Raw genomic sequence first — 22,025 nt, forward strand, 5'->3', positions numbered from 1 at the left:
ACCTATTGCAATAAAACGGCAATTTCATACTTTAACCCCTAATATGAAAGTATAATTAATAATTTTATTTTGGTGTGTTGGATGGTAGTGGGAGTTCATTGCACCAGCTCTCTTTAGGACAAGCCGCCTCTGATGAAATGTGATAACTCGCTTTTTTACAGAACCCAGCCTCCAGATATAAGCAAACTGCCATGGTCATGTTGTGGTACAAATGGATATCCAAGCAATTGCACGATTTCGAAAATATATCCTAAGGTAATGAAACTGGCTACTCATTATCACATAAACGCGTTTTACACAAACGTCCATTAACTATAATGCTTTATTATATAACGAGTCATTGTGTAAATTTTCGATTGTATCAATGAACTAGCAATGTAACCTGGATTGTTTGTGCGGTGCGATTCAAACGATGACCCATCTCATGCCCTGCGTGCCCTAACACTTGCACGCTTGAGGACTTAACGTCGGCGTGGCTGAGTTCTAGGCCACAATAGTATAGTGAATTAATGAATGAATGATAAACTCTTCATTGCACATTAAAAATTACAATGACAGCACAGAACAGTAATGCAAATAGTAATTTCTTTCAGGCAACCTTAGGGTAGATATTTAGGAGTTGGCAAGTGGGATAGTATAAAAAATATAACCTAAAGATTGATCTTTAGGTTATATTTTTATCTTTTTTGATTGATCTTAATTTCGAATCGATTTCACAACTAACTCTAGAGGTATTTATGGAAATCAGTTTCACAAAATAAATTACATAATTTATTTTCAGAATTGCAACCAAACAATACCCCACTGGTTAAGCCGCTACCAAACGGCTACATATGCCTCCCTTGCAGTGTTACACATTCTAATGTCATCTTGTGCACTTGTACGACGTACTCGCAGATCATCTCTGAAACACAGCTAGCGACTACCGCGCCGCGACGGCGGTGGTAAGTAGTTTAAACCAAGTGCATCAATTTTTATCGAAAACGGAGACATACAACTCTAGTGGCGAAGTAATTTTAAGTCTGAATAACTATATGAAAGTAAACGTTGGTAATTTAATAGTCCCAAATTGGGCGCCAAATTTCTTAAAGTGGCGACGATGAATAATATTGAAATTTGACATAATATTAAAGTACTAAGACAAGTCAGCAGGTCGATTCAGAACCTTACGATTACTCCGTTATCGATCAATTCGATTTGATATCGTACGATTTATTTTTATTTTTATTCACAATAACCAAATCGAACTGTCGTATTCAAAACCGAACCGAAATGACGTCTCATCCGTACGATTACTCGAACTTCTCGACCGGCAAAGGCTACAAACGTTATTCAGAACACAGTTATCGGATGAAAGTTACCGAACGTCCTATTGTTCACAAAGCAAGAATGTAATATGGAAATCTCAATTATTTTTAATAAAATCTGGATTTTGTTGATTTTTATTCATTTATTTTAATGCGAGACTAATGCATTCCTATATTTTAGACCTTTAAAGTCTTAAAAATGTTCATAAAAAGATTTCATTTTTCTTATAGTCTATATTCGCCGACTAACTCCGTAAACGTTGTTGGATAAAGATGTCGTATCCGAAACCGAATCGAACGTTTTAATTCGAATGTTCTGAATAGCACGGAAAGCGACTTTCGATTCGAGAACGATATCCTATCGAACTATTCGGTTAAAATATCGAAGAGTTCTGAATCGGGTCCTGGTACACTTGCGCGAACCTTACAAGCTCATGAAACTGGCAAGTGCATACACAAGAAAGGCATGGCCAGTACCTGCCATATATAAGTCTTCAACAGCTTTTTTTTTTGTATTGTATCGTTTATTGCAACCATGGTGAAAAAAACAGATATACAAGAAATAATTGTATCACATGGGCCCTGACAGGGCGTAGCAAAAATAACTTAAATCTAGTTTATTATTATATGACAAAGTCCCGTTGTGTATACAATATTATCGGCTTTATCCATATATGCAATGGTTCAACTATTTTTTGCATAGCTATTATATAAGTATTTTTATAAATGTTTAAAATTTCTAAATATTACATTATTTAAGTAGGTTATATTATGTCAAAGGCGTATAGGCATATTATTTATTTATTGTTATTATTATTATTATTATTAATTGTTATTATTATTTTTATTAACAATTGTAATTATTATATTATTATAAGTATAATGTTAATTTAGTTTATCCTGCATGAACTCTGAGACCGAATAGTATGCCTTTTTTAAGAGGAAGGTCTTTAGATTGGAGAAGAAGAGGCTGTTTTTGTCATGTTCTTAAGAGACTTTGGGATTTGGTTGTAAATTTGGATGGATCTGTAAAATGGGCCTTTTTTATACATTTCCAGAACAGGTGCAGGCGAAACCAGCCTGTCTCTGCGCCGAGCATTCTTGTTACATTCAAACATATCCAGATTGTTTCTAACAAATTTCGCTACTTCCTCTATGTAAAGGGCTTCACTTACACTACAGTTTTATTCATTCTACATATCATTGATTTAGCTTTTGTATTTGCTTCTTAAGACAAAACTGTTTTTTTGATGAGATTTTATCTGTTTATCAGCGGCATCATCATCATCAACAACGCCTCGCAAGATACCCCGCCAGTACATACGGCGTGTAACGCCTGCGTCGGAGAACGAAGACGTGCTTATGGTGGTGCTTGGCAGAGGACGAATTGGGTGGATGAAGGAACCGTAGTGTAATGATGTAAAAAAATCAGATGTCAAAGCTGTTAATTTATTTATCTTAAATTACACAGAGCACAAATTCAATAACATACAAATAGTTAGTTGCGAATTCTTGTTCTCATTGCCTTGTGCCCGAAATGGTAAAAATATAAATGCTTATATGGCTTTGGTTAATACCGCATAACAGCGAAAGTGTTGAAACAATCACTTTGGGAAAAAATATTTAGTAAAATTGAGAATATACACTGATTACCATGTGGTGTGAAACTACAATTCTTAAAAATTTTTACGATAGAAAAAAACAAACTTACCTCGAAGTTTTTCAAGAAAACCACTATGTTCAATAAGTACTTTACGTATACCAATGATTTTTTTTAATATCATCTGGACTAAATAGAACACATATAGTATATGATATACAGCTAGTGATTGCAGTCGATAAATATTCTATCGACTATCGACTGAATGTCGTGAACGCTTATGGATTAAATAGCAGAACTTGTTCCATTTCAATCATCCTCGACCCATTATTCATCCAATTACTGAGCACAACTTCATTTGAATTGTCAATTATTGTAAGTTCACACATACACTGTATTTAGAACTATGGTTACGAAAAATACAAAGAGGAGATATATTTTAAAGTTTTTCTGTTTAATTCAATATAGACAATAAAATCCGGCTATTCTTGTTAAAATGTATGTGAATAAAAATTGATCTAAAATTAAAATTTTATGAAAACTGGCAACCCTACAAATGTCATTTTACTCCGTCTTCAAAAAACAGAGACTATAGGTACGTATAGATAGGTCACGTAATATGAAATGAACTAATTCGAACGATTTGCAAAAAAAGATTAACAACTTTATTACAAAAAATAAAGTAGATAATTCCTTCCGAAATATGCCACGCAAAAAAGCGATAAAACTGACAAAACAGTTCCCGATATCAGGGATAGATGGCATGTTTCACAAAAAAATTATTTTGTGTCCGAGTTACCAGTACGTATTTAGTCAGTTCTCTTTTGTTATGGCTTAATTTCCTTTTATAATGGTCTTATAAAGTTTATATGGATGTTATATTATATACTAGTTCTAATATGTAACAATTTTTAGATAGATTTTTGTATAATTTGTAACGTCACTATTAATGTTGAAATTACCCACTGCCATTTAGTAATAAAAATAATTAAAAACATATGCAGTTTATTTTTTAAAGCGATCGCTTTTGAAAGCACTACTGTACCGGCACGCTATGATGGCCGTTTTGACAGATTACAATAATGAGGTCAAATCTCAATACATTATCGAAAAAATATAATCAAATGCGAGTCGCATCTGTAAGATTTTAGATTTATAACTAATATAGTACTGCAAAGGGTAACTGTTTAAAAAGTTTTAATAAAACGAAAATAAAAATGTTTACTTAATATACCTATCGTCAACTCGAAAGTGATTTCTTTTTGCTTTGACGCGAGTTTACCGGGGGTAGAAGTTGTGCTGGCTAGCGATTCCATAAGTGACATTTATTTTCTTTTTAATTTTGAATTTCGAAAAACAAATGCCTAGTTCTGTCGTAAAATTGTACATCCATACATTTTACGGCACGTCACTATTGTAACTAGTGATAACAGCACATCAAGCTACACATTGACGTATCTTGTTCCGTCGCACTGGAGGCGATTTTCGAACAAAAATGTGTAGTCTGTGGTGCCGTTGTCCGTACATCAACTAGCTCTTTCAATGTAGTTATAAATTAATACGAAACTTGAAGAGCGGACAAACGTCAAAACGGCCATCATAGCGTGCCGGTACTATAGTTACAAATTATTTACATTTATCAATCCTACACTAATGTATTATGTTTTTTTATAAGTACACAAGGTCCTGTGATGACGTTGTTAGTATTTTATTAGTTAGTACGCCACTAGTTCTCTCAAAGACCCTCTGGAATCAGCAAAACCAGATCTACTATCCCCTCTAATCGGTTTTTTAATATCTTATTCAGTGTCAGTTTTATTTTTTAATAAAATCACCGTAATTGTTATTTTTTTAGGTGATAATAAATCTTTAGGTGACGTCAATTAAAGGCCTCTGTGGTCGAGTGGCTTGTAGACCAGTTTCCATGGTGTCGATCCCGGGTTCGATCCCCGGCCGGGTCAGTGTAGAAACTAACTTTTCTATATTGTCTCTACCATCGTTGTTTCTGATTTCCATAACACAAGTGTTACTTACATACTTTGGGATCAGAATAATGTAAGTGATGTTGTCTAATATTTATTTATTGTTATTTATTATTCAATTGTAACTCTTTTATAAAAGAAAAACGACCTCAAAAGTTCTTGAAATTACTTCTATTTGCCAAGTTTTATGGAAATCGCTTAGCAAAAAGTGCGCGAAACCGGATTCATCCCCAAGCTTGCCGCCCTTAGAGGTAGAAAGAATATTTCCTTTAAATTTAAATGGGACCAATACTGAGGTACCCTCTTTCCAGCAAAAAAAGAATCATCAATATCGGTTCATAAATACCGGAGCTATATAACATACATACTAAAAATATAGTCGAATCGAGAACCTCCTTTTTTTAAGTCGGTTAAAAAATCTCAAACTTACCGAAATGCGTTCCTCATGACAAGGAGGGATGTGTATACATCGTAATGTATTTTTTTGTCGTTCCCGTATATAATTGCGTATCTCCTACAACAATAAATATACATCTAATAGCACAATTTGGCGTCCGACCATGTGTATAAAGATAATATCAAAACGTTTCATCAATAACTTGTCATACTTTGACCAGACTAAATAGAATAAAGGTGCCACACACGGATCGATTGCAGTGACCCAATTACACAATGTGGGAATTGCGTGCTGGACATTCCGTCAACTAATTCACCTACTTTTTGCTTTGTCAACTACTGGGAACTTACAGCTGCAGTTTATATGATTCATTTTATTTGTTATAAATAGATAAAACCTTCTAAACTATTTGGAACCGAGCTAAAAAAAGGTAATCCATTCATCATTTTTGTGTGTATGGTATTTATTACTTCGATGATTCTTTTTTTGTTGGGAATTTGAAGAAAATATTTTACCTCTTAGAGCGCGTCCCCAGTATGTCGTGACGACAGAATGTCATGACAATGGAAAGAACTAGAACGACATTCGTCCGAAGATAAATGAAACGTCACGATAAAAATGTGACGACAGATAATCGCAACTTCAAAAGATTCTGTCGTGCAAACGACAAGGCGGCTACCGTGAACCGACAAATAATCGTCATGATCTAGTGGGAACAGTGTGGTAATTCACGTAGGGTAAAACCGGGATAGATGCTCCACTTTTTGAACAATTCCTATGGATAGTTATAGTTTAATCTTTTACATTACGTTAATACTTGATTTTATTCATCTAACGTTTACTGATTTTGAAGAAATTGACTTTTTGCAAACCTATTTTTTTGAGGATAGTGCCTACCTATATGGATAGACGCCACACAATGAAAATGCCAAGAAAGATAGATGCCCTTTAGAATAAAATAGTAAAATTCATAATAAAATGTTTTATTTGTAATCTTTAATATATAGTATATACATATTACATCTTTAATAATAAATATATACGTATTTAAAGTTATTACCTACTTCACTTCGTATTTTTGTAGCTATCAAAACATTCTATACAAAAATGTTCGCTGTTTAAACCATTTTAAAACTGTGAATAATTTGTCTTTTTGGTTGTTTTACTTACTTTTAAACTATTATCATTTACTTGCCGTTTACTAAAATAACGTATTTTTTTATTTTCTTTTCCTACTTTCTTGTATTGTTCTTTGCCCCTAACACCTAGCCTACACCGCGAAAAATCGAGGCATCTATCCTATTCGATATGGATAGATGTCCTTTTATTATATAACTAAGCTATATACAAAAGAGCGATTATTGACACTTAGGTGCGCAGTTAATGAACCAGTGTATAGTTATAATAAAACGGAATTTATTATAACTTACAAAGTTATGCGACAGTAAATACTTGCGTCTGAAATTTTGAACCGTTTATCGTGTTCGTCGCGGAAATAAACGCATGCACAAGCCAAACGCGTCTATTCCACACGAAGCCCTGCAGGAACTTTGATGAGTGGTGTCTATACTCCTTATTTAAACTAATTATTCTTTGTTGCGATTTGGGGAAGTTAGGTTTTTTGAAAACGAGGCATCTATCCCACTGCGGCATCTATCCCGGTTTTACCCTAATCAAACCGTTACGATATCGTAGCGATTTAGTCGCTGTTCGTATTCTTGTGTGACAGTCGAATTTCAATAGACTTTCGACGACTAAAAGTCAAATGTCACAATCCAAGATGTCGTACATGTCGTTACGTTTCAATTCTATTCATATCAACGTTCGTTTAAGTGATACGTGAATTCCAATTTTGAACAGGATTTCGATCGAACGACTACGTAACTTCAACGATATTTTGATAGCTTGAACTTACGTGAATCGCACTACTGCTCACAGTCACGTGACAGTGACAGTCACGACAGGAAACAAGCTAGACGCGATAGTTGTCCAACGATAAATAAAACGTTGCGGCATAATGGGAACGCGTCCTTAGGGTTAGGCCGAGTATAATATCATTGGTTAGGCCAAACAAACATAATTTTTGAGTTGTGAGTTACGTTATTTGAGTTGCGTAATTTAAGCTGCATTCACTTTCATGTAAAAGTGCAGTTTATGCCACACGACTAGTTTGAAATTTCATGCGCATCCGTTTAGAAATGGATAAGTAATTTTATTCAGAAATATACCTATAGAATATGCTTAGAATTCTAGCGTGTGCAAATACAATTAATTAAATATAAATATGAAATTTAACCAATAAGAGAGACGTGCCAAATGTTGGATACGTGCACAATACTGGATACTCAGCTGTAATGAAAACTAAACACCACCTTTGTTTAAAAACTAAAACTACTTCGTCAATGTGAGTTACCAATATTTTGTTATTAGTTTGTGCCGTTTTTGCCTTCAATTCGCCGTCAATATTCAAAGTGTATTTTTCCATTCAACGATTTTTTCAGATCTTGACTTCAAAACACTGTTAAAGTACTGTAAGTTATAATTTGTGACAGTGTTATGTATTGGCTAGGCGCATAGTTAGAATACAGAACTTATCGCATTTTGGCGATAATAGCGCAGGGTGTAGTTTTCGTAACCGATTATTGTACAAATAGGTAGTTACCTATGTATCCACAATACTAGATATCCGATATTGGGGTACCTACATCACTGGTTGTATAATGTCTTTGATATTTAAATGTTTAGTTATTTGTTTAGGTGGGGGATCATTAAAAAAGATGACTGTTTAGATTTTTTTGTCTACTGCTTTTGCAAATTTAAAAGGACCATTTAAATACATGCGTTAGTTTAAGAGTGTACTCTATACTGTATATCCAATAATGAATAGTATACCCTGTGCTGGATATCCATAATTAGGGTAGATTAGATAGAAAATGACTGTGACTGCAATAAATATACAATTTTAAATTATATTAATGTTTTTTTAGAATGTTCAAAAAGTATCCGATATTTGGTACGTCCTATTAACTTTAAATGTAAACCGTTAATAAACATTTTTAAGTGATTAGGAAAAATTAGAAAAAGCAAGAGTATATTTATCTAAAGTTCAAGGAAGTGTGTTATATACAGTCTATAACGTGTCTTTTTGGTATTTCGTATTGAATAACAAAACTAGCGGAGTTATTGCACAAAAAATCTCAATAAATAAATGCCAAGAATGTTTCGCTCGCTGTGCTTCAATTAATATCTTAAAATCTAAAGATTTAATTATAAACAATATAAAATCACATTAATAAATAATTCAATGATAAAACTTCCTCTGGCCTTGTGCATTGTAATCGTAATTCTTGAATTTATTACGAATAGAACTCATTTCCATTTTTCTCCAAGTTTCATAAGGTATTACCGCTCTTTTAGCCTGTAATCAATATGAAATGTTAGCCCCACGTTGGGCGCCATTTTCTGAATTGGCGACGACGATAAATGCACTTACCTTAATTTGAACTATGTTGTTCTTTGGTTCATCTCTGACGCACAATCCCAGAAATTTCGACAAAAGAAAGTAAAATATTTCCACAAAGCTTATGAAGCTAGCTCCCAAGAACAAACCAGCTGCACCACCGAACGATACTACAAAATAATCACATTATTATTGTTTTAATTAAGGACGTCGTAATTGTTTTGTTACGCATTATAGGTTAGTGGTTAAGTTCTCTTGATATTATATGTTAAGTCCCAGGTTTGATTTCCAGTAGAATCAATTTCAAATAATGCTTTTTTATAAATTACATACAGACGATAACATAATCTAATCTAACTATGATATCTGAATTACGTCTTCAGATGAAGGATGACGCACACTATACAATGGCGGGTCCGAATCAAATCTCTGCCATAGCGCGATCATTTGATATTTATAATATTTTTTAATCTTAATTTTTTTTAGAGGATTTTGTTCCAATGAAACACACAACAAAAAGGTTACAAAGCTTAAATAATTAGTTTGGTCAGTTCTTAAGTCCGGAATCCACTACATTATATAGCATCTTCGCCTCTACACTACACGGAGATGCCAATATAAGTTTACACTACTAATATTATTATTTTTAATTTGTAAGTCAGATCTTTGATTCTCGTTCCGTTTACATTCTATAATTACGTGGCAAACATCTTCCATAATCCCACATTCACTACAAGTTGGACTGTCAGCTTTTCCCATTATAAATGCAAATTTATTCAGTGGAATGTGACCGGAATGTAGTCTCAAAGCGATAACTAGATCTTGTCTCTTAATTTTGTGCTCAGCAAACCAGGGAGAACGAGGGAGTCTATGCTGAATAGTTTTATACCATGATATTTATAAATGAACACTAGTGGCGAGGCGAAAAAATTATTGTTAGTAAACCCGGAGCAAAACAAATACACACAAGGCTCGGGTATACTTTACTTCACTGGTTAACTTATTCTACACCCTTTCATGGACAATAACGGCGTTTACCGTAAAATGAAAAATTCAAATATGGACAGTACGGGCCATCCCGTTTCGATATATCGACCCCGCCTACGTAAAGTATCGTATGTCGAAATTACCAAGTTTACAGGGGAGCCTTTTAAAGTTCTGAATTCACTGACATAGGCACAACTCGTGACTTTAGTATTTCCCGTTACTCACATAGAGTATTATAAAATCCTAGATATCGGTTAGATGATTTATGATAATCTATTAGATGATCACTCTATGTGAGTAACGAGCTTTGCCGAATAAAACGGAGAACTTAAAAACTCTTCCCTGTAAACTTAGCAATTTCGACATACGATACTTTACGTATACATAGGAGGGGTCGATATGGATCTTATATAAACTACTACGGACTTTACGGTGCGTATGCCAAGTGCTTTCTATGTAGTTGCTACCTACTGCTTCTCCATAGAGAAGTATCAACAATTGAATGATTTATTTGAGATACATTTGTGGACGTTACATACGGTGAATACCAACGTGTTTGTATGAGGTGATGTAAGACCGTACATGTCAGTGCATCGCCAGCGACTGCCTTTTGTGGTTATGTAGTTTGTTTTCGCGCTGGAATTTTCTGACGGTAAGAAATCCCTCAATTTTTTTCTCTAAATGCATGTTTTTTAGTAATTCAATTAATCAATAATGTGTACTGCAGAAACCCTATTCTATAATAAATAGTAATGAAACGTGTTTTTACACTTAAAATCAGGTTGTTAGGTAGGTGTTTTCTGCCATCTAGGTGAAATGAATTACTTAATTTTCGGTTAAATTTGACGATTATCTAAACGATACACACAGTATACTATTAGTATTCAAAATCACCTCTCTTACTACTTTCCAAACTGTGATTTAATTATTCAAATGGTAAATAAATAACCTTTATCACTCCTTAAATATAATCTAATTAGTAATTGTGTCTTTTAGAATTGTTAGTACATAATTACTTTTATTTGTTTTAGTGCAAGGGTTACGCTATTTCAATTTACACTTTTTTTGCTGAAATAAATTAAATAAAAATCACTGTACTACTGTCATTGCCGTACTTACTTATGCACAAGTAACATTTGCAAGAACAGTTCGCAGTGCTGTTATGATTGTGACGGGATGAGACATTGACTTACAAATAAATGGACGACGCGTCTAATACAAAAACCACGAAAAAAATGTCCCAAGTCAACCTATTTAAACGTAGTGACATGTAAAGGAATATGAAAATGCTAAAAAGTTGAATTTAAATTGTAATGTCATCGCAGTACTGTCTAATTTTGCTTGCTTCGCTGTCAGTCGAACAAACGAAGACTAGAGCGTGAATGACGCTCTGTATACGATTTTAACGCCCTATAAGTTCGGACACTTTTTAGCGCGGACCCGACGTCCATATAATTATTATTGTAAGTCAATGGGATGAGCCGTCAGTGATAAAGCGCAATAATCATGTTGAATCAATATGGTCACTACGGCATAAAGAACAGTAGTGACTTTTGGTGTGCGGTATTATTCCAGTACGGTCCATGAAGGGGTTAAAATTTAGCACAACTGTAGTATTTGACAATATGTGAAAAATGTTGGGCAAGAAAGTTAAAATTGAGTTATGTGGACGCCTCGCCACTGATGAACACACTCAGAACAATAAACTTAACTCTAGTTAGAAGCTATGTATATTGAAACTATTTCTATACGAGGTGATTTGTAAAATACTAACAACCCCGCAAGTCTATAGGACCAACATCATAAAAACAACTTTTGTTCCGTGACTTCTAATAACTCATGTGACTTCACTTTCCTACAAAAATAAAAATATTTAAGTAGATCGCTCTATATACAACTCTGTGTGTGATAAATCTGTGCGGTAAAAAAAACGGTAGCATAAATATCGCAGGAGCGGGGACGGAGGTCGTCGGTGAGAACGCTTGCAAGTTCTCCAGGATTTTGAGGTTCGTTCTTCAGGAGGTTCACGGAACGAACCAGCGGACCTCACGAATTTTTCTATGTGTTTGTTGTCGTGTATTGTATAAAAACTGGTTGGTTCCGTGGCTTAGTTGGTATAGCGTCTGATATGGTATGCTAGAAGACTTCGGTTCGAATCCGGCCGGATCGAAGGAGTTTTTTCTGAGTGTTCGATCTTCGTATTAATAATTATTACCATTGTTAGTATTAATTTTGAATGGATATTTCTTTAAATAGTTAACTTAACCAACAAGATCCTGAATGTGTAAGACGATCTCTCTAATATATCCAGGATATTTCTTTAAATATTTGACTAGCCAACAATATCCTAAAAGTGGAAGACGATCTCTCTGGTAAATTTAGGATATTTCTTTAAATATTTGACTAACCAACAAGATCCTGAAAGTGGAAGACGATCTCCCTGGTATATCTGGTACGAGGAGCTTGGATCGTGTAACGGGCGGAGCCTCTGTTCACGAACGGTCCTTTGTCCCTAAAAGCAAAACACAGCTGGAGAAATTTCTCGAATTGCCTGTACAATCAACCGTGATGATTAGTAAATACCCTGAGTATAATAAAACCACATGTTAATATTATAGTAGCAGCAGAGCTCCGGGAAGTACTACCACCTTACCTATTTCTCTTCATTCTCATGATGCATCTTTTAATTTGGTCTAGTATTATTTATTTGACAGTAATTGTTTCGGGCAGAGACGGCGAGGTCTGGGGACCTACCACAACCTCTTAAAACAATATTACTTTAACCTTACATTGACTTTTCGTACCGTGACGCGCATAAAGTAAGCTTATTGCAATGTTAAAACTATGATGTTTTATTGGCAGTTTTGTGACTATTCATCCACTCAGTTCGTACTATGTCGCGACTGTAACATTAAAGTAATATTGTTCTTATGTTAAATTTAACAATCTTAAAGTAGTTACTCGGACGCAGTGGAAACAATATATTTTCGAATTTATTGTCTAAATATTGATTTGTAATGATTAAAAGTTCTAGCTCTTCAATATTTTGTTTATTTTTTTTGTTTAATAGTAACATACATTGACTTACAATTATATGGACGTCGGGTCCGCGCTAAAAAGTGTCCGCACTTGTAAGGCGCTAAAATCGTATACAGAGCGCCAAACTCCGCTTTAGTCTTCATTTGTTCTACTGACAGCGCGATACTGCGATGACATTACAATTTAAATTTCGAATAGGTTGACTTGGGACATTTTTTTCGTGGTTTTTGTATTAGACCCGTCGTCCATTTATTTGTAAGTCAATGGTAACATAGGAAATAATTTCTCATTAAATAAAAATATGTTTATTTCGTAAAATTATGACAGCGACATCTATATGCTCCTTGGCGTCACTAACAGTTGACACTAGACTATAATTCCGAATTCACAACGGGACAATGAAGACTCAGCTTGTTTCATTTATTTTTCTTCATGAAAATGCGGAAAAATAATCGAAGACAACATAATTTTAATAGATTTCATTATTACATACTTTTCTTTTTTTGGCAGTTGAAATTCTCTGAATGTAAATAACATTATACTACGACAGGACGATTCGGAACATCAAAAAAGAAAGAGATGGCACTATACAGTTCATATAGCGTTATTTCTTTCCTATTTTTAGTAAGGAATAGACAATATGGGGAAATCATTCGTTCTTTCCATTGACTTACAATTATATGGACGTCGGATCCGCACTAAAAAGTGTCCAAACTTATAGGGCGTTAAAATCGTATACAGAGCGTCATTCACGCTTTAGTCTTCGTTTGTTTGACTGACAGCGAAGCAAGCAAAATTAGACAGTACTGCGATGACATTACAATTTAAATTCAACGTTTTAGCTTTTTCATATTCCTTTACATGTCACTATGTTTAAATAGGTTGACTTGGGACATTTTTTTCGTGGTTTTTGTATTAGACCCGTCGTCCGTTTATTTGTAAGTCAATGGTTCTTTCAGTCACTTTAGCAATAATACATTACTTGGTTGATTTGTTTGTCATGGTACGAATATGAGTAATGTTATAATAATTAAAATAAGAATGTTTTTAGAAAGGTTATGGTAGGCCCCCTGAAACTACGTACATTCAATTCAGACATCACGATTTTAAAATCGTAGACTCACCAATACTGATCTTCTGAAGACATCACCCTAAATTGCGCATCGCGACACTGCTGCGTACAGACACATCGTACGCCGGCATTGTTGCTCAACGTACTCGCGTGCTCAGCCAGACATGCCATACCCGCTGGAGTGCATGTTGGGCCTTCTGTTTATAACAGTAAGATTGCTATTAAGTTTTTAGAATTTAGTATCTGTATTTACGTCAGAATTGCAACATGCAGATCTTAGCACGATGCTTTTCTTCGTTCCTTGTGAAAGAGTTCGTCCAGGGAAGTACTATTTCTGCTGCTAAACAGATATGAGCATTACTGTGTTCCGGTATTGAAAGGCAAGAGTGCTGGTGAAATTACAGGCACATGGGGCTTGTCAACTTATGTGTAGAGTGACAGGCGCAGAGGCAGTGACCTCAGATATTTGCGATTTAAATCTCTGAAGGGAATTGAAGGTGGTATGGTCAGGTGTGTCGCTTACCACCAAGCACACCAAGCAACGGCTTGTTCGTTCCGTAATATTATACACTTGATATTATAAAAAAAAAATCGGTTCTACTGGGAATCAAACTCGGGACCCACTCGTCCAGCGGCCACATAACAATCGTTCACAATATTTTTTTCTATATTCTAATATCAGTTCCTTTCTATCACGGTTTAATCTTATCACTTTGTAGAAATTTTGTTTTAAACATACAGAAATATAATACACACATTTATTTGTAAAGCTACCTATACATTTTTTAAATGTATGTTTAAATATTCATTTAGCTGTATGTTATCTTGTAACGGTTGTACCTGTCTGGTGTGTTTATGCATCCTATACGCATATATATTCAGTGAGCGTTGCCAATGTCTGGGAATTTCAATTCACTTCAACTCGATTGGGGCATTGTCCCCACATAGCGCCAATCCCATTGACTTACAATTATAAGGACGTCGGGTCCGCGCTAAATAGTGTCCGAACTTATAGGGCGTTAAAATCGTATACAAAGCGTCATTCATGCTTTAGTCTTCGTTTGTTCGACTGACAGCGAAGCAAGCAAAATTAGACAGTACTGCGATGACATTACAATTTAAATTCAACGTTTTAGCTTTTTCATATTCCTTTACATGTCACTACGTTTAAATAGGTTGACTTTGGACATTTTTTTCGTGGTTTTTGTATTAGACGCGTCGTCCATTTATTTGTAAGTCAATGGCTCATCCCGTCACAATCATAGCAGCACTGCGAACTGTTCTTGCAAATGTTACTTGTGCATACGTAAGTACGGCTATGACAGTAGTACAGTGACTTTTATTTAATTTATTTCAGCAAAAAAGTTACCATTTATTTGTAAGTCAATGGCCAATCCCCACAAAAACCTCAATCAAGCTCAAACGATTTGAAATTCCCCACACATTGACAACGCTTTATTGTTATATATGTTTTTAACTTTTGACAGCTAGAATTGTAATCAATTCGTGATGCTCTGATTCGTTCGAATCGATTTTATTTATGAAAAAAGAAATTATCGTGAAAAGTACAAAAAGAAGATATTGCCTGATTAGGATCGGGATGTTGCGTTTGACAATTTGTGTACTCAAGAATTAATAATTAATGTTAATGAGGACTCAAGTGATGATTCACGTTCATATGGAGAAGAGCCCGACGGTTCATTACAATAAACAGTAACAATTTATTATAAATATTTATTTCATTTCATTATAATTTACTTGACAGGTACCAAAATTTATAAACTTGAATAATCTTCGTTACATAGTCTGTTGGCTCAATAAATATCGGGGCTAAAGAGCACGTCCCTTCACTAAAATTAAAAAATAAAGACCATGACCAAGACCAAAAAAAGATGACCGTTTAGATTTTTTTGCCTGCCGCTTTTGCAAATTTAAAAAGATCATTTAAATACGTGCCTTTATTTATTAATCTAACTCCAACGGCAATTTACTAAATTCATAGTTACCTGAGTGGTCGTCGGCAGCGTGTCCGCATTGAGGATTCCTTCTCTATTTCATATAAAAATTATTTGAGGTGAATTTTCCCTTCGAATTAACTCAAAGACTTAAATTCTCAATTAGACAAAATACAAATGGAATCATACCGTCGTAAAAATAATAGAAGGGTTTGCATCCACACAGTTTTATGGCGAGTCGACTTCTGCAGGCGAGTCGGCATGTATTTGCACTATACACCTGTAACAATATCATGACTGTGACATCACAGTACATTTACTGAAATATTTTGTATGCCCGTAAAAATATATAAAATTTCATTAAGAAAGAAGATATCCATAATATTAACCTTAGAACTAAGTCCAAACTCATGGTTCCACGATTTCGTTTAACCAAGGTAAACGATTCTTTTATGGGGAACTGTATACGTTTTTACAATAAGATTTCGGAGAATATATTAAGATTATAATTTCCTAAGTTTAAAACTTACTTTAAAAGTATTTTAATTGAAAAGTCATATTACAAAATTGAAGTGTGTTTTAGATAAAGACGTGTGAAAGGACAACAAGAGCCTAGATTCTGGGAAGAGATTAGATTCAATTATGATTCGAAGTGTATTTATTCCATAGCATTTAAGTTTATTTGAAAAGAGCGATCCCTAGAGTTTCTTGCTCGTTCTTCTTAGGGAGGTCAGCGTAGTGAATGAGCAGTAGCTTAAAAAGTAGCTTAAAAATGACGCTTTCAAGCATTGACTTACAATTATATGGACGTCGGGTCCGCGCTAAAAAGTGTCCGAACTTATAGGGTGTTAAAATCGTATACAGAGCGTCATTCACGCTCTAGTCTTCGTTTGTTCGACTGACAGCGAAGCAAGCAAAATTAGATAGTACTGCGATGACATTACAATTTAAATTCAACGTTTTAGCTTTTTCATATTCCTTTAAATGTCACTACGTTTAAATATGTTGACTTGGGACATTTTTTTTCGTGGTTTTTATATTAGACCTGTGGTGAATTCAGCCGAACCGAATTACCCTGCTTTATTCTTCCTTGGATATCAATGAAACTCCTTAATTTGAAGTGGACTGTATATATTCATGTAAATGTCAATCTGACTTACAAAACAAGACAACAAGTGTTTCTAAGAGTGATTACAAAAAGTGAATGAGTAAATGACAATAATCGCTTATATTTATACCAGTACGGTGTCTCCCACATCGTACCGGTCCTATCAATGGGTCGCTACGCCGCTCGGCCAATCAGAGCTCTTGAATTAATCATTCTCGTCTGAACTCTAGCTCTGACCGGCCAGGCGCGTACGGCCGTCCGTAACAAGACCCGTCGTCCATTTATTTGTAAGTCAATGCTTTCAAGTGTAAAAATTTTACCTATGGAATAAACGATTATTTGACTATAACTTTGACTTTGTCTATATTAACTATTACTATACGAAACATACACTGCAAGAACATCCCTAGTAAATTAGAACTTTCTGGCACTATAACGAAATACTTTAATCGTTTTGATACTACTTTGGACATTGTGATACTTTGGACATTTTACTACTATGGACAATATGATACATTGGATATTTTGATACTTTAACATTTTAAAGCTCTTTGGTTTTTGTTACTTTGGACATTTTTCATAATAAACATACAATTTCACATTAGAGAACAACACATACGTTGCTCTGATCCCAAAGTAAGTAGCTAAAGCTCTTGTGTTATGGAAATCGGAAATAACGACGGTACCACAAACATCCAAACTCGAGACAATGTAGAAAAAATAGTTTCTACAGTGACCCGGCCGGGAATCGAACACTAGATCTCAGATATAGCGACACGTGGAAAGCGGTGTGCAAGCCACGCGACCACTGAGGCCGCCAATAACTTAATAAATTTTGCTAGTTTCGACATTTTGCAAATTTGGACATTTTGTATAATTAGTGATTTCTATAGTCCGATCATTTTAATAACGCATGGATGGAAGGGAACTCAGCCTTCGATGCAAGTCCCACTGCAAATTGATCTCGAACCAATAGCGTGTAAGGTCAACATTCTCTTTCGGAATTTTGGCTGTTGTTAGTTTATGTCCCTTTTTATGTCCCTGTCTACCGACCCGAGAGATAGTTTATTCCGGAGAGATTACGACCCGGCCGGCAAGACCAGGGTACAGCGGGCGTCCGAGCCAAGCCATCCGCCAGTGATACGCCTTAACGGGCGCCTCTGCTGGACCTGAACTTGGGTATAGACTCGCTGGGGTTTGTGGTGACCTGCAGAGACGGACATGTTCGTCTACCCCGGCGGTGTGTGGCCGGGGCGTCTGTCTCGTGCACTGCTAGCACGTCTTAGCAGCTGTCTAGTACAGGGCTTAAAGCGAGGACACGCGCGGCGCACATAAGTTGCCCTTTAAGTCGGAAGCTATGTCCGGATATTGTCGCAGGACACTGCAACCGGCAACTCCGGAACTAGCCCGGGGAGCTAGTAGAGGCTGAACTAAATATCCTCTGGTCCATCCTGCCGCTTAGGTTCTTGGGAACTGGAGAGACGTCGTTGTTCGGTGTCGGGAAGTGAGCGTGAATTACAGCTCTGCCACCAATGAGGAGAATTGGTAGTGGACTTTAGAGTCGACTTAGCGGTGGCAACCGTTAGTTGTGCAGTGCGCAACGGAAAGTGAGCGTGAAAACTGCTCCAGTACCTATCTGGAAAATAGAGAGGGTGCTGTACGTGTACTCTGGGCGGTTCTTCCGAGGCACAAGCCTTTTGAGAGCCGGATGAAGTCATTGTAATAATAAGTCACAAGTAACATTACTACTGACCAACACTGTACTCTGGCTGATATGGGGTCAGAGCCTGAGCTTAGATGGTTCCTGTGCGCGCACAAGTCATCGCCCTTCTCGCATACCTTAAGGCTCGGTAGGGAGGGTCAATATATTTTTTTTATCAAAGTTTCAGCAGCATTCTTAAACTTATTTGACAAATGTATTTAAGCAGTACAAAAGCCAATTACACAAACTCACTATGTATACAAAATTTGTGATATTATGATTACAAAAAAATAGAAAATCATTTTGCATTGCATTGCAGTTTTTTGTCCACACAAATTTATAATTTCAGTCTAGCTTTCGCTTTACAACTATTTAATAACTGCTGAGTTTTACAGTTAAATGTTCTTTAATGTAAACAGTTTTGAGCTCACCTTTCATTCCAATATCCCTCGAAGTAATACCACGAGATTTACGAGCAGTTGACAACACTGCGTGCTTTTTGATACGGTTTTGGAAGCGAACTATTGTATTACGCGAGTTTCCCTTAACTTGTCTCTTAGGGTCGTATTCCAGAACTCTACTCAATGCTTAAGTCAGGACTTGAGTATGATTTAAACCACCAGAAATCATACTCAAGTCCTTGCCACTAGGGTCGTATTTCCAGTGATTGAAATCATACTCAATTCCTGACTTGAGCATTGAGTAGAGTTCTGAAATACGACCCTTAGTTTGAACACGATTGTGACGGTGTGACCTCGTTACAGCGTTATCTCACCTCTTTGTATTGCCTCTCTCCGCTTGTATCCTATCATTTTTTATTTTACATGTATTTAAATTTTAAATTTGAATTGTTCCATCTTCCTTCACTTTCTCATTTTGTTTTCGTACCACGGTCACTCCCAGCTCGACCGCCACAACAGTCGGAGCTGTTCCAAATTCCATCGCGAATAATCGCTAATTCTGGTTCTTTACTACGTTTATAATCATTTAATAAGCTAAATCATGTGTAATAATTTATAAGTCTACAGCCTTCATGTACCTATATCTGTAATTCAGTTACTCGGCCCATTTAGGGGTAAGTGCCTTAATAATAAAGTGTTGGGAGTGTGTTATACTGTTGTACCTATTTTTTTACATTTACCTTTTTATTGTTACAGCCCTTTCTTTAAACTTCACTTCTTTAATAAATTTTGTGGACCGGAAGTTTCCCGTTTCATTGCCGTGAACCTGTTCACGGCTACTTCGGGCTACAACCCTTTCACAATGAACAAAATCCAACTCCTGAGGGGCTAGTGGCACGCCTAAATGTTTAGGATATCTTCCACGATCTTGGGCAGATTCTCGTCGCTGACCTCTGGCACACCTACTATTTCGATATTCTGAAGTATAGACCACTGTTCTTGCTTAAGGGATCCCTCCTCCGTACTATTTACATCAGCTTGGAGAATTTTAATATGATTGCTGAGATTATTATTGTCAGTCTGAAGCTTCTTAATTGTGCCTGTAGTTTTATCCATTGTGCCTTTAATAGTGTCGTACAAGCCACTGCATGTCTTTACTGAGTTTTCAAGCTCAAGAAATTTGTTCTCTAGGACGTTCGAGACTGACCTTTTTAGCTTTGCTAAGAAATTAGGCAGTATGGCCAGGCTAAATAAGTAAGTCAGTCGGTAGAGCACTATATTAGTATAAATAAACGGGGCACAGAGATATAACACAGAAAAGACGCAAGCACATGAAAGACTTCTAACTCGAACCAGTGTAGTGCGGGTCGTTAAAAACGTCGTTAAGTTACCGGAAGTCCTATTGTTATTACCATATTTAGTCATGAAAAAGTGATATTTTGGCAAAACAGGGTCGATGGCGAGAAGCGCCATCTACATTCGCAAAGACTAATCTACTTCCTCGAGGATGAGTGGTCTTCGTTCGTCGCTTCGGGCGCACTAGATAGGGTTGACACGCTATAGCAGTTCGCTGTTAAATGCTATTTCTATTTCTGTTTCTCTGTGTCTGTGTTCCTTTCTTAGTAGTAAAGTATTAAAGGTGTGTAGGTGTTATCATCACGACGTTTTTGTTTGACCTGGCATTCTGGACATACCCACGTCGATGTTGAAATTGTAATACCCCTTTTGATACCAACGCAGGCTTGGTGATACTGAAGCTTGCATGATAACTTGGAGTAAGTTAATACACCTTATTTCAGTGTCATGTCACTGTCGCAAGCTATAATCAAAACTAATGTAGAAAGATACGGGGCTGTTGTATGTTTACCTTTCGATGCTCCTGTACAGGCTCATCAGTGTACAAACAACTACGTCGACGAGGACTGAGATCTTTGACACCACGCCCGCTGCCTGTCTCCATCACGCTTAACGCACTGAAGCGATTTAGGGTCAGCACCACACGAGACGCGGGAGTTGACAGGTCTAACACGTCGTACGGGGAGTGGAAATACATCTGGAAAGATGATACATTGACGAAAGAAGGAATAAATGAGCTTCCAGCTACCAGAGTATGTTGCATTCAACTTATTAATTTGGAAACCCCCACACTAGCGTCTTTCAAGCGTTAGCGTCTTGCCAACAACCCACGCACAGCGTCGACACGACTCCGCGCCACAGCGACACCACGCCGTTCGGCACTATTTAAAGGGTGTACTCCCATTCTCCGTTCTACATCCATCCGAAACAATTTCTGTCAAAAAGTAATACTCGACTAAATCAAAAGAACGTGAGTAGACGCTGTGCGTATGTTGGCAAGACGCTGACGCTCGAAAAACGCTAATATGGGGTCTCTTATTAAATTTCATTGTCAACTCAGAAACCAACTGCCATTTCAATTATTGAAAGGTTAATTTAGAGAAAATTCCTTTATGGGTAAAACTTGCCTTGGTACTTTGTACGCTAACGTTATATTCTTTGTTAAAATTTTGTAATCTGTTTTGTTATACATACAATAAAGTCTTTACACACATACTCGGCAAATAGGTTCGTGGCCTAAACACGGTACTCGACATTAAGAGCCCTCATTATGCTATGATTGCGTAAAATACTATTATAGGTACACGCGTTCCGAGCGCGCGAATTTTTGCGGGAATGTTCGAGTACTTATGAACCACAGACCATGTAATTTTTTTTAACTTTCGTGTTATTAACCCTGTCATATTGAAACCGGGAGGCGGAACGGGACGGTCCGGAGCCGGACGCTAAGACTAATTCCCAGTTATTCAAAAATCAAATAATGAGTTGTTGGCATCTGTATGCCTGTTATTGATATTTTGTATCGGGGGTTTTCTAATTTTAATTTTAAGTGTTATTTGAATTTATCAAGAACGACTTTTCTATTACTTACGTCACAATTCACTTGTACTTCCAAAACAAGGTAACAGGATTGCGAAGAGTACTTGCAAGTACGCGGAT

General features: G+C 36.1%; 2 protein-coding genes across 2 annotated transcripts in view; one reads left to right on the forward strand and one right to left on the reverse strand.

Moving 5' to 3' along the window:
• Positions 1-2,959, forward strand: part of LOC113229178 — a 24,591-nt gene extending 21,632 nt beyond the window's left edge. The window contains exons 4-6 of the mRNA XM_026462697.1: positions 162-255; positions 782-944; positions 2,581-2,959. Of these exons, the coding sequence (XP_026318482.1) occupies positions 162-255; positions 782-919 (232 nt within the window). The 3' untranslated portion in view covers positions 920-944; positions 2,581-2,959. The remainder of the gene's footprint in view (positions 1-161; positions 256-781; positions 945-2,580) is intronic.
• Positions 2,960-12,136: 9,177 nt separating this feature from the next.
• On the reverse strand, positions 12,137-21,063 carry LOC113229179 (sodium channel protein Nach-like). The gene is made up of 4 exons (XM_026462698.1): positions 20,878-21,063; positions 15,989-16,079; positions 13,897-14,041; positions 12,137-12,284 (listed from the first exon to the last, which is right to left on the reverse strand). Exons 1-4 carry the CDS (start codon positions 21,061-21,063, stop codon positions 12,137-12,139), a joined length of 570 nt encoding a protein of 189 aa, XP_026318483.1.
• Positions 21,064-22,025: the final 962 nt, after the last annotated feature.

The sequence above is a fragment of the Hyposmocoma kahamanoa genome, unplaced genomic scaffold (assembly GCF_003589595.1).
Source record: "Hyposmocoma kahamanoa isolate Upper Pololo Valley unplaced genomic scaffold, ASM358959v1 289, whole genome shotgun sequence".
NCBI classification, from domain to species: Eukaryota; Metazoa; Arthropoda; class Insecta; order Lepidoptera; family Cosmopterigidae; genus Hyposmocoma; species Hyposmocoma kahamanoa.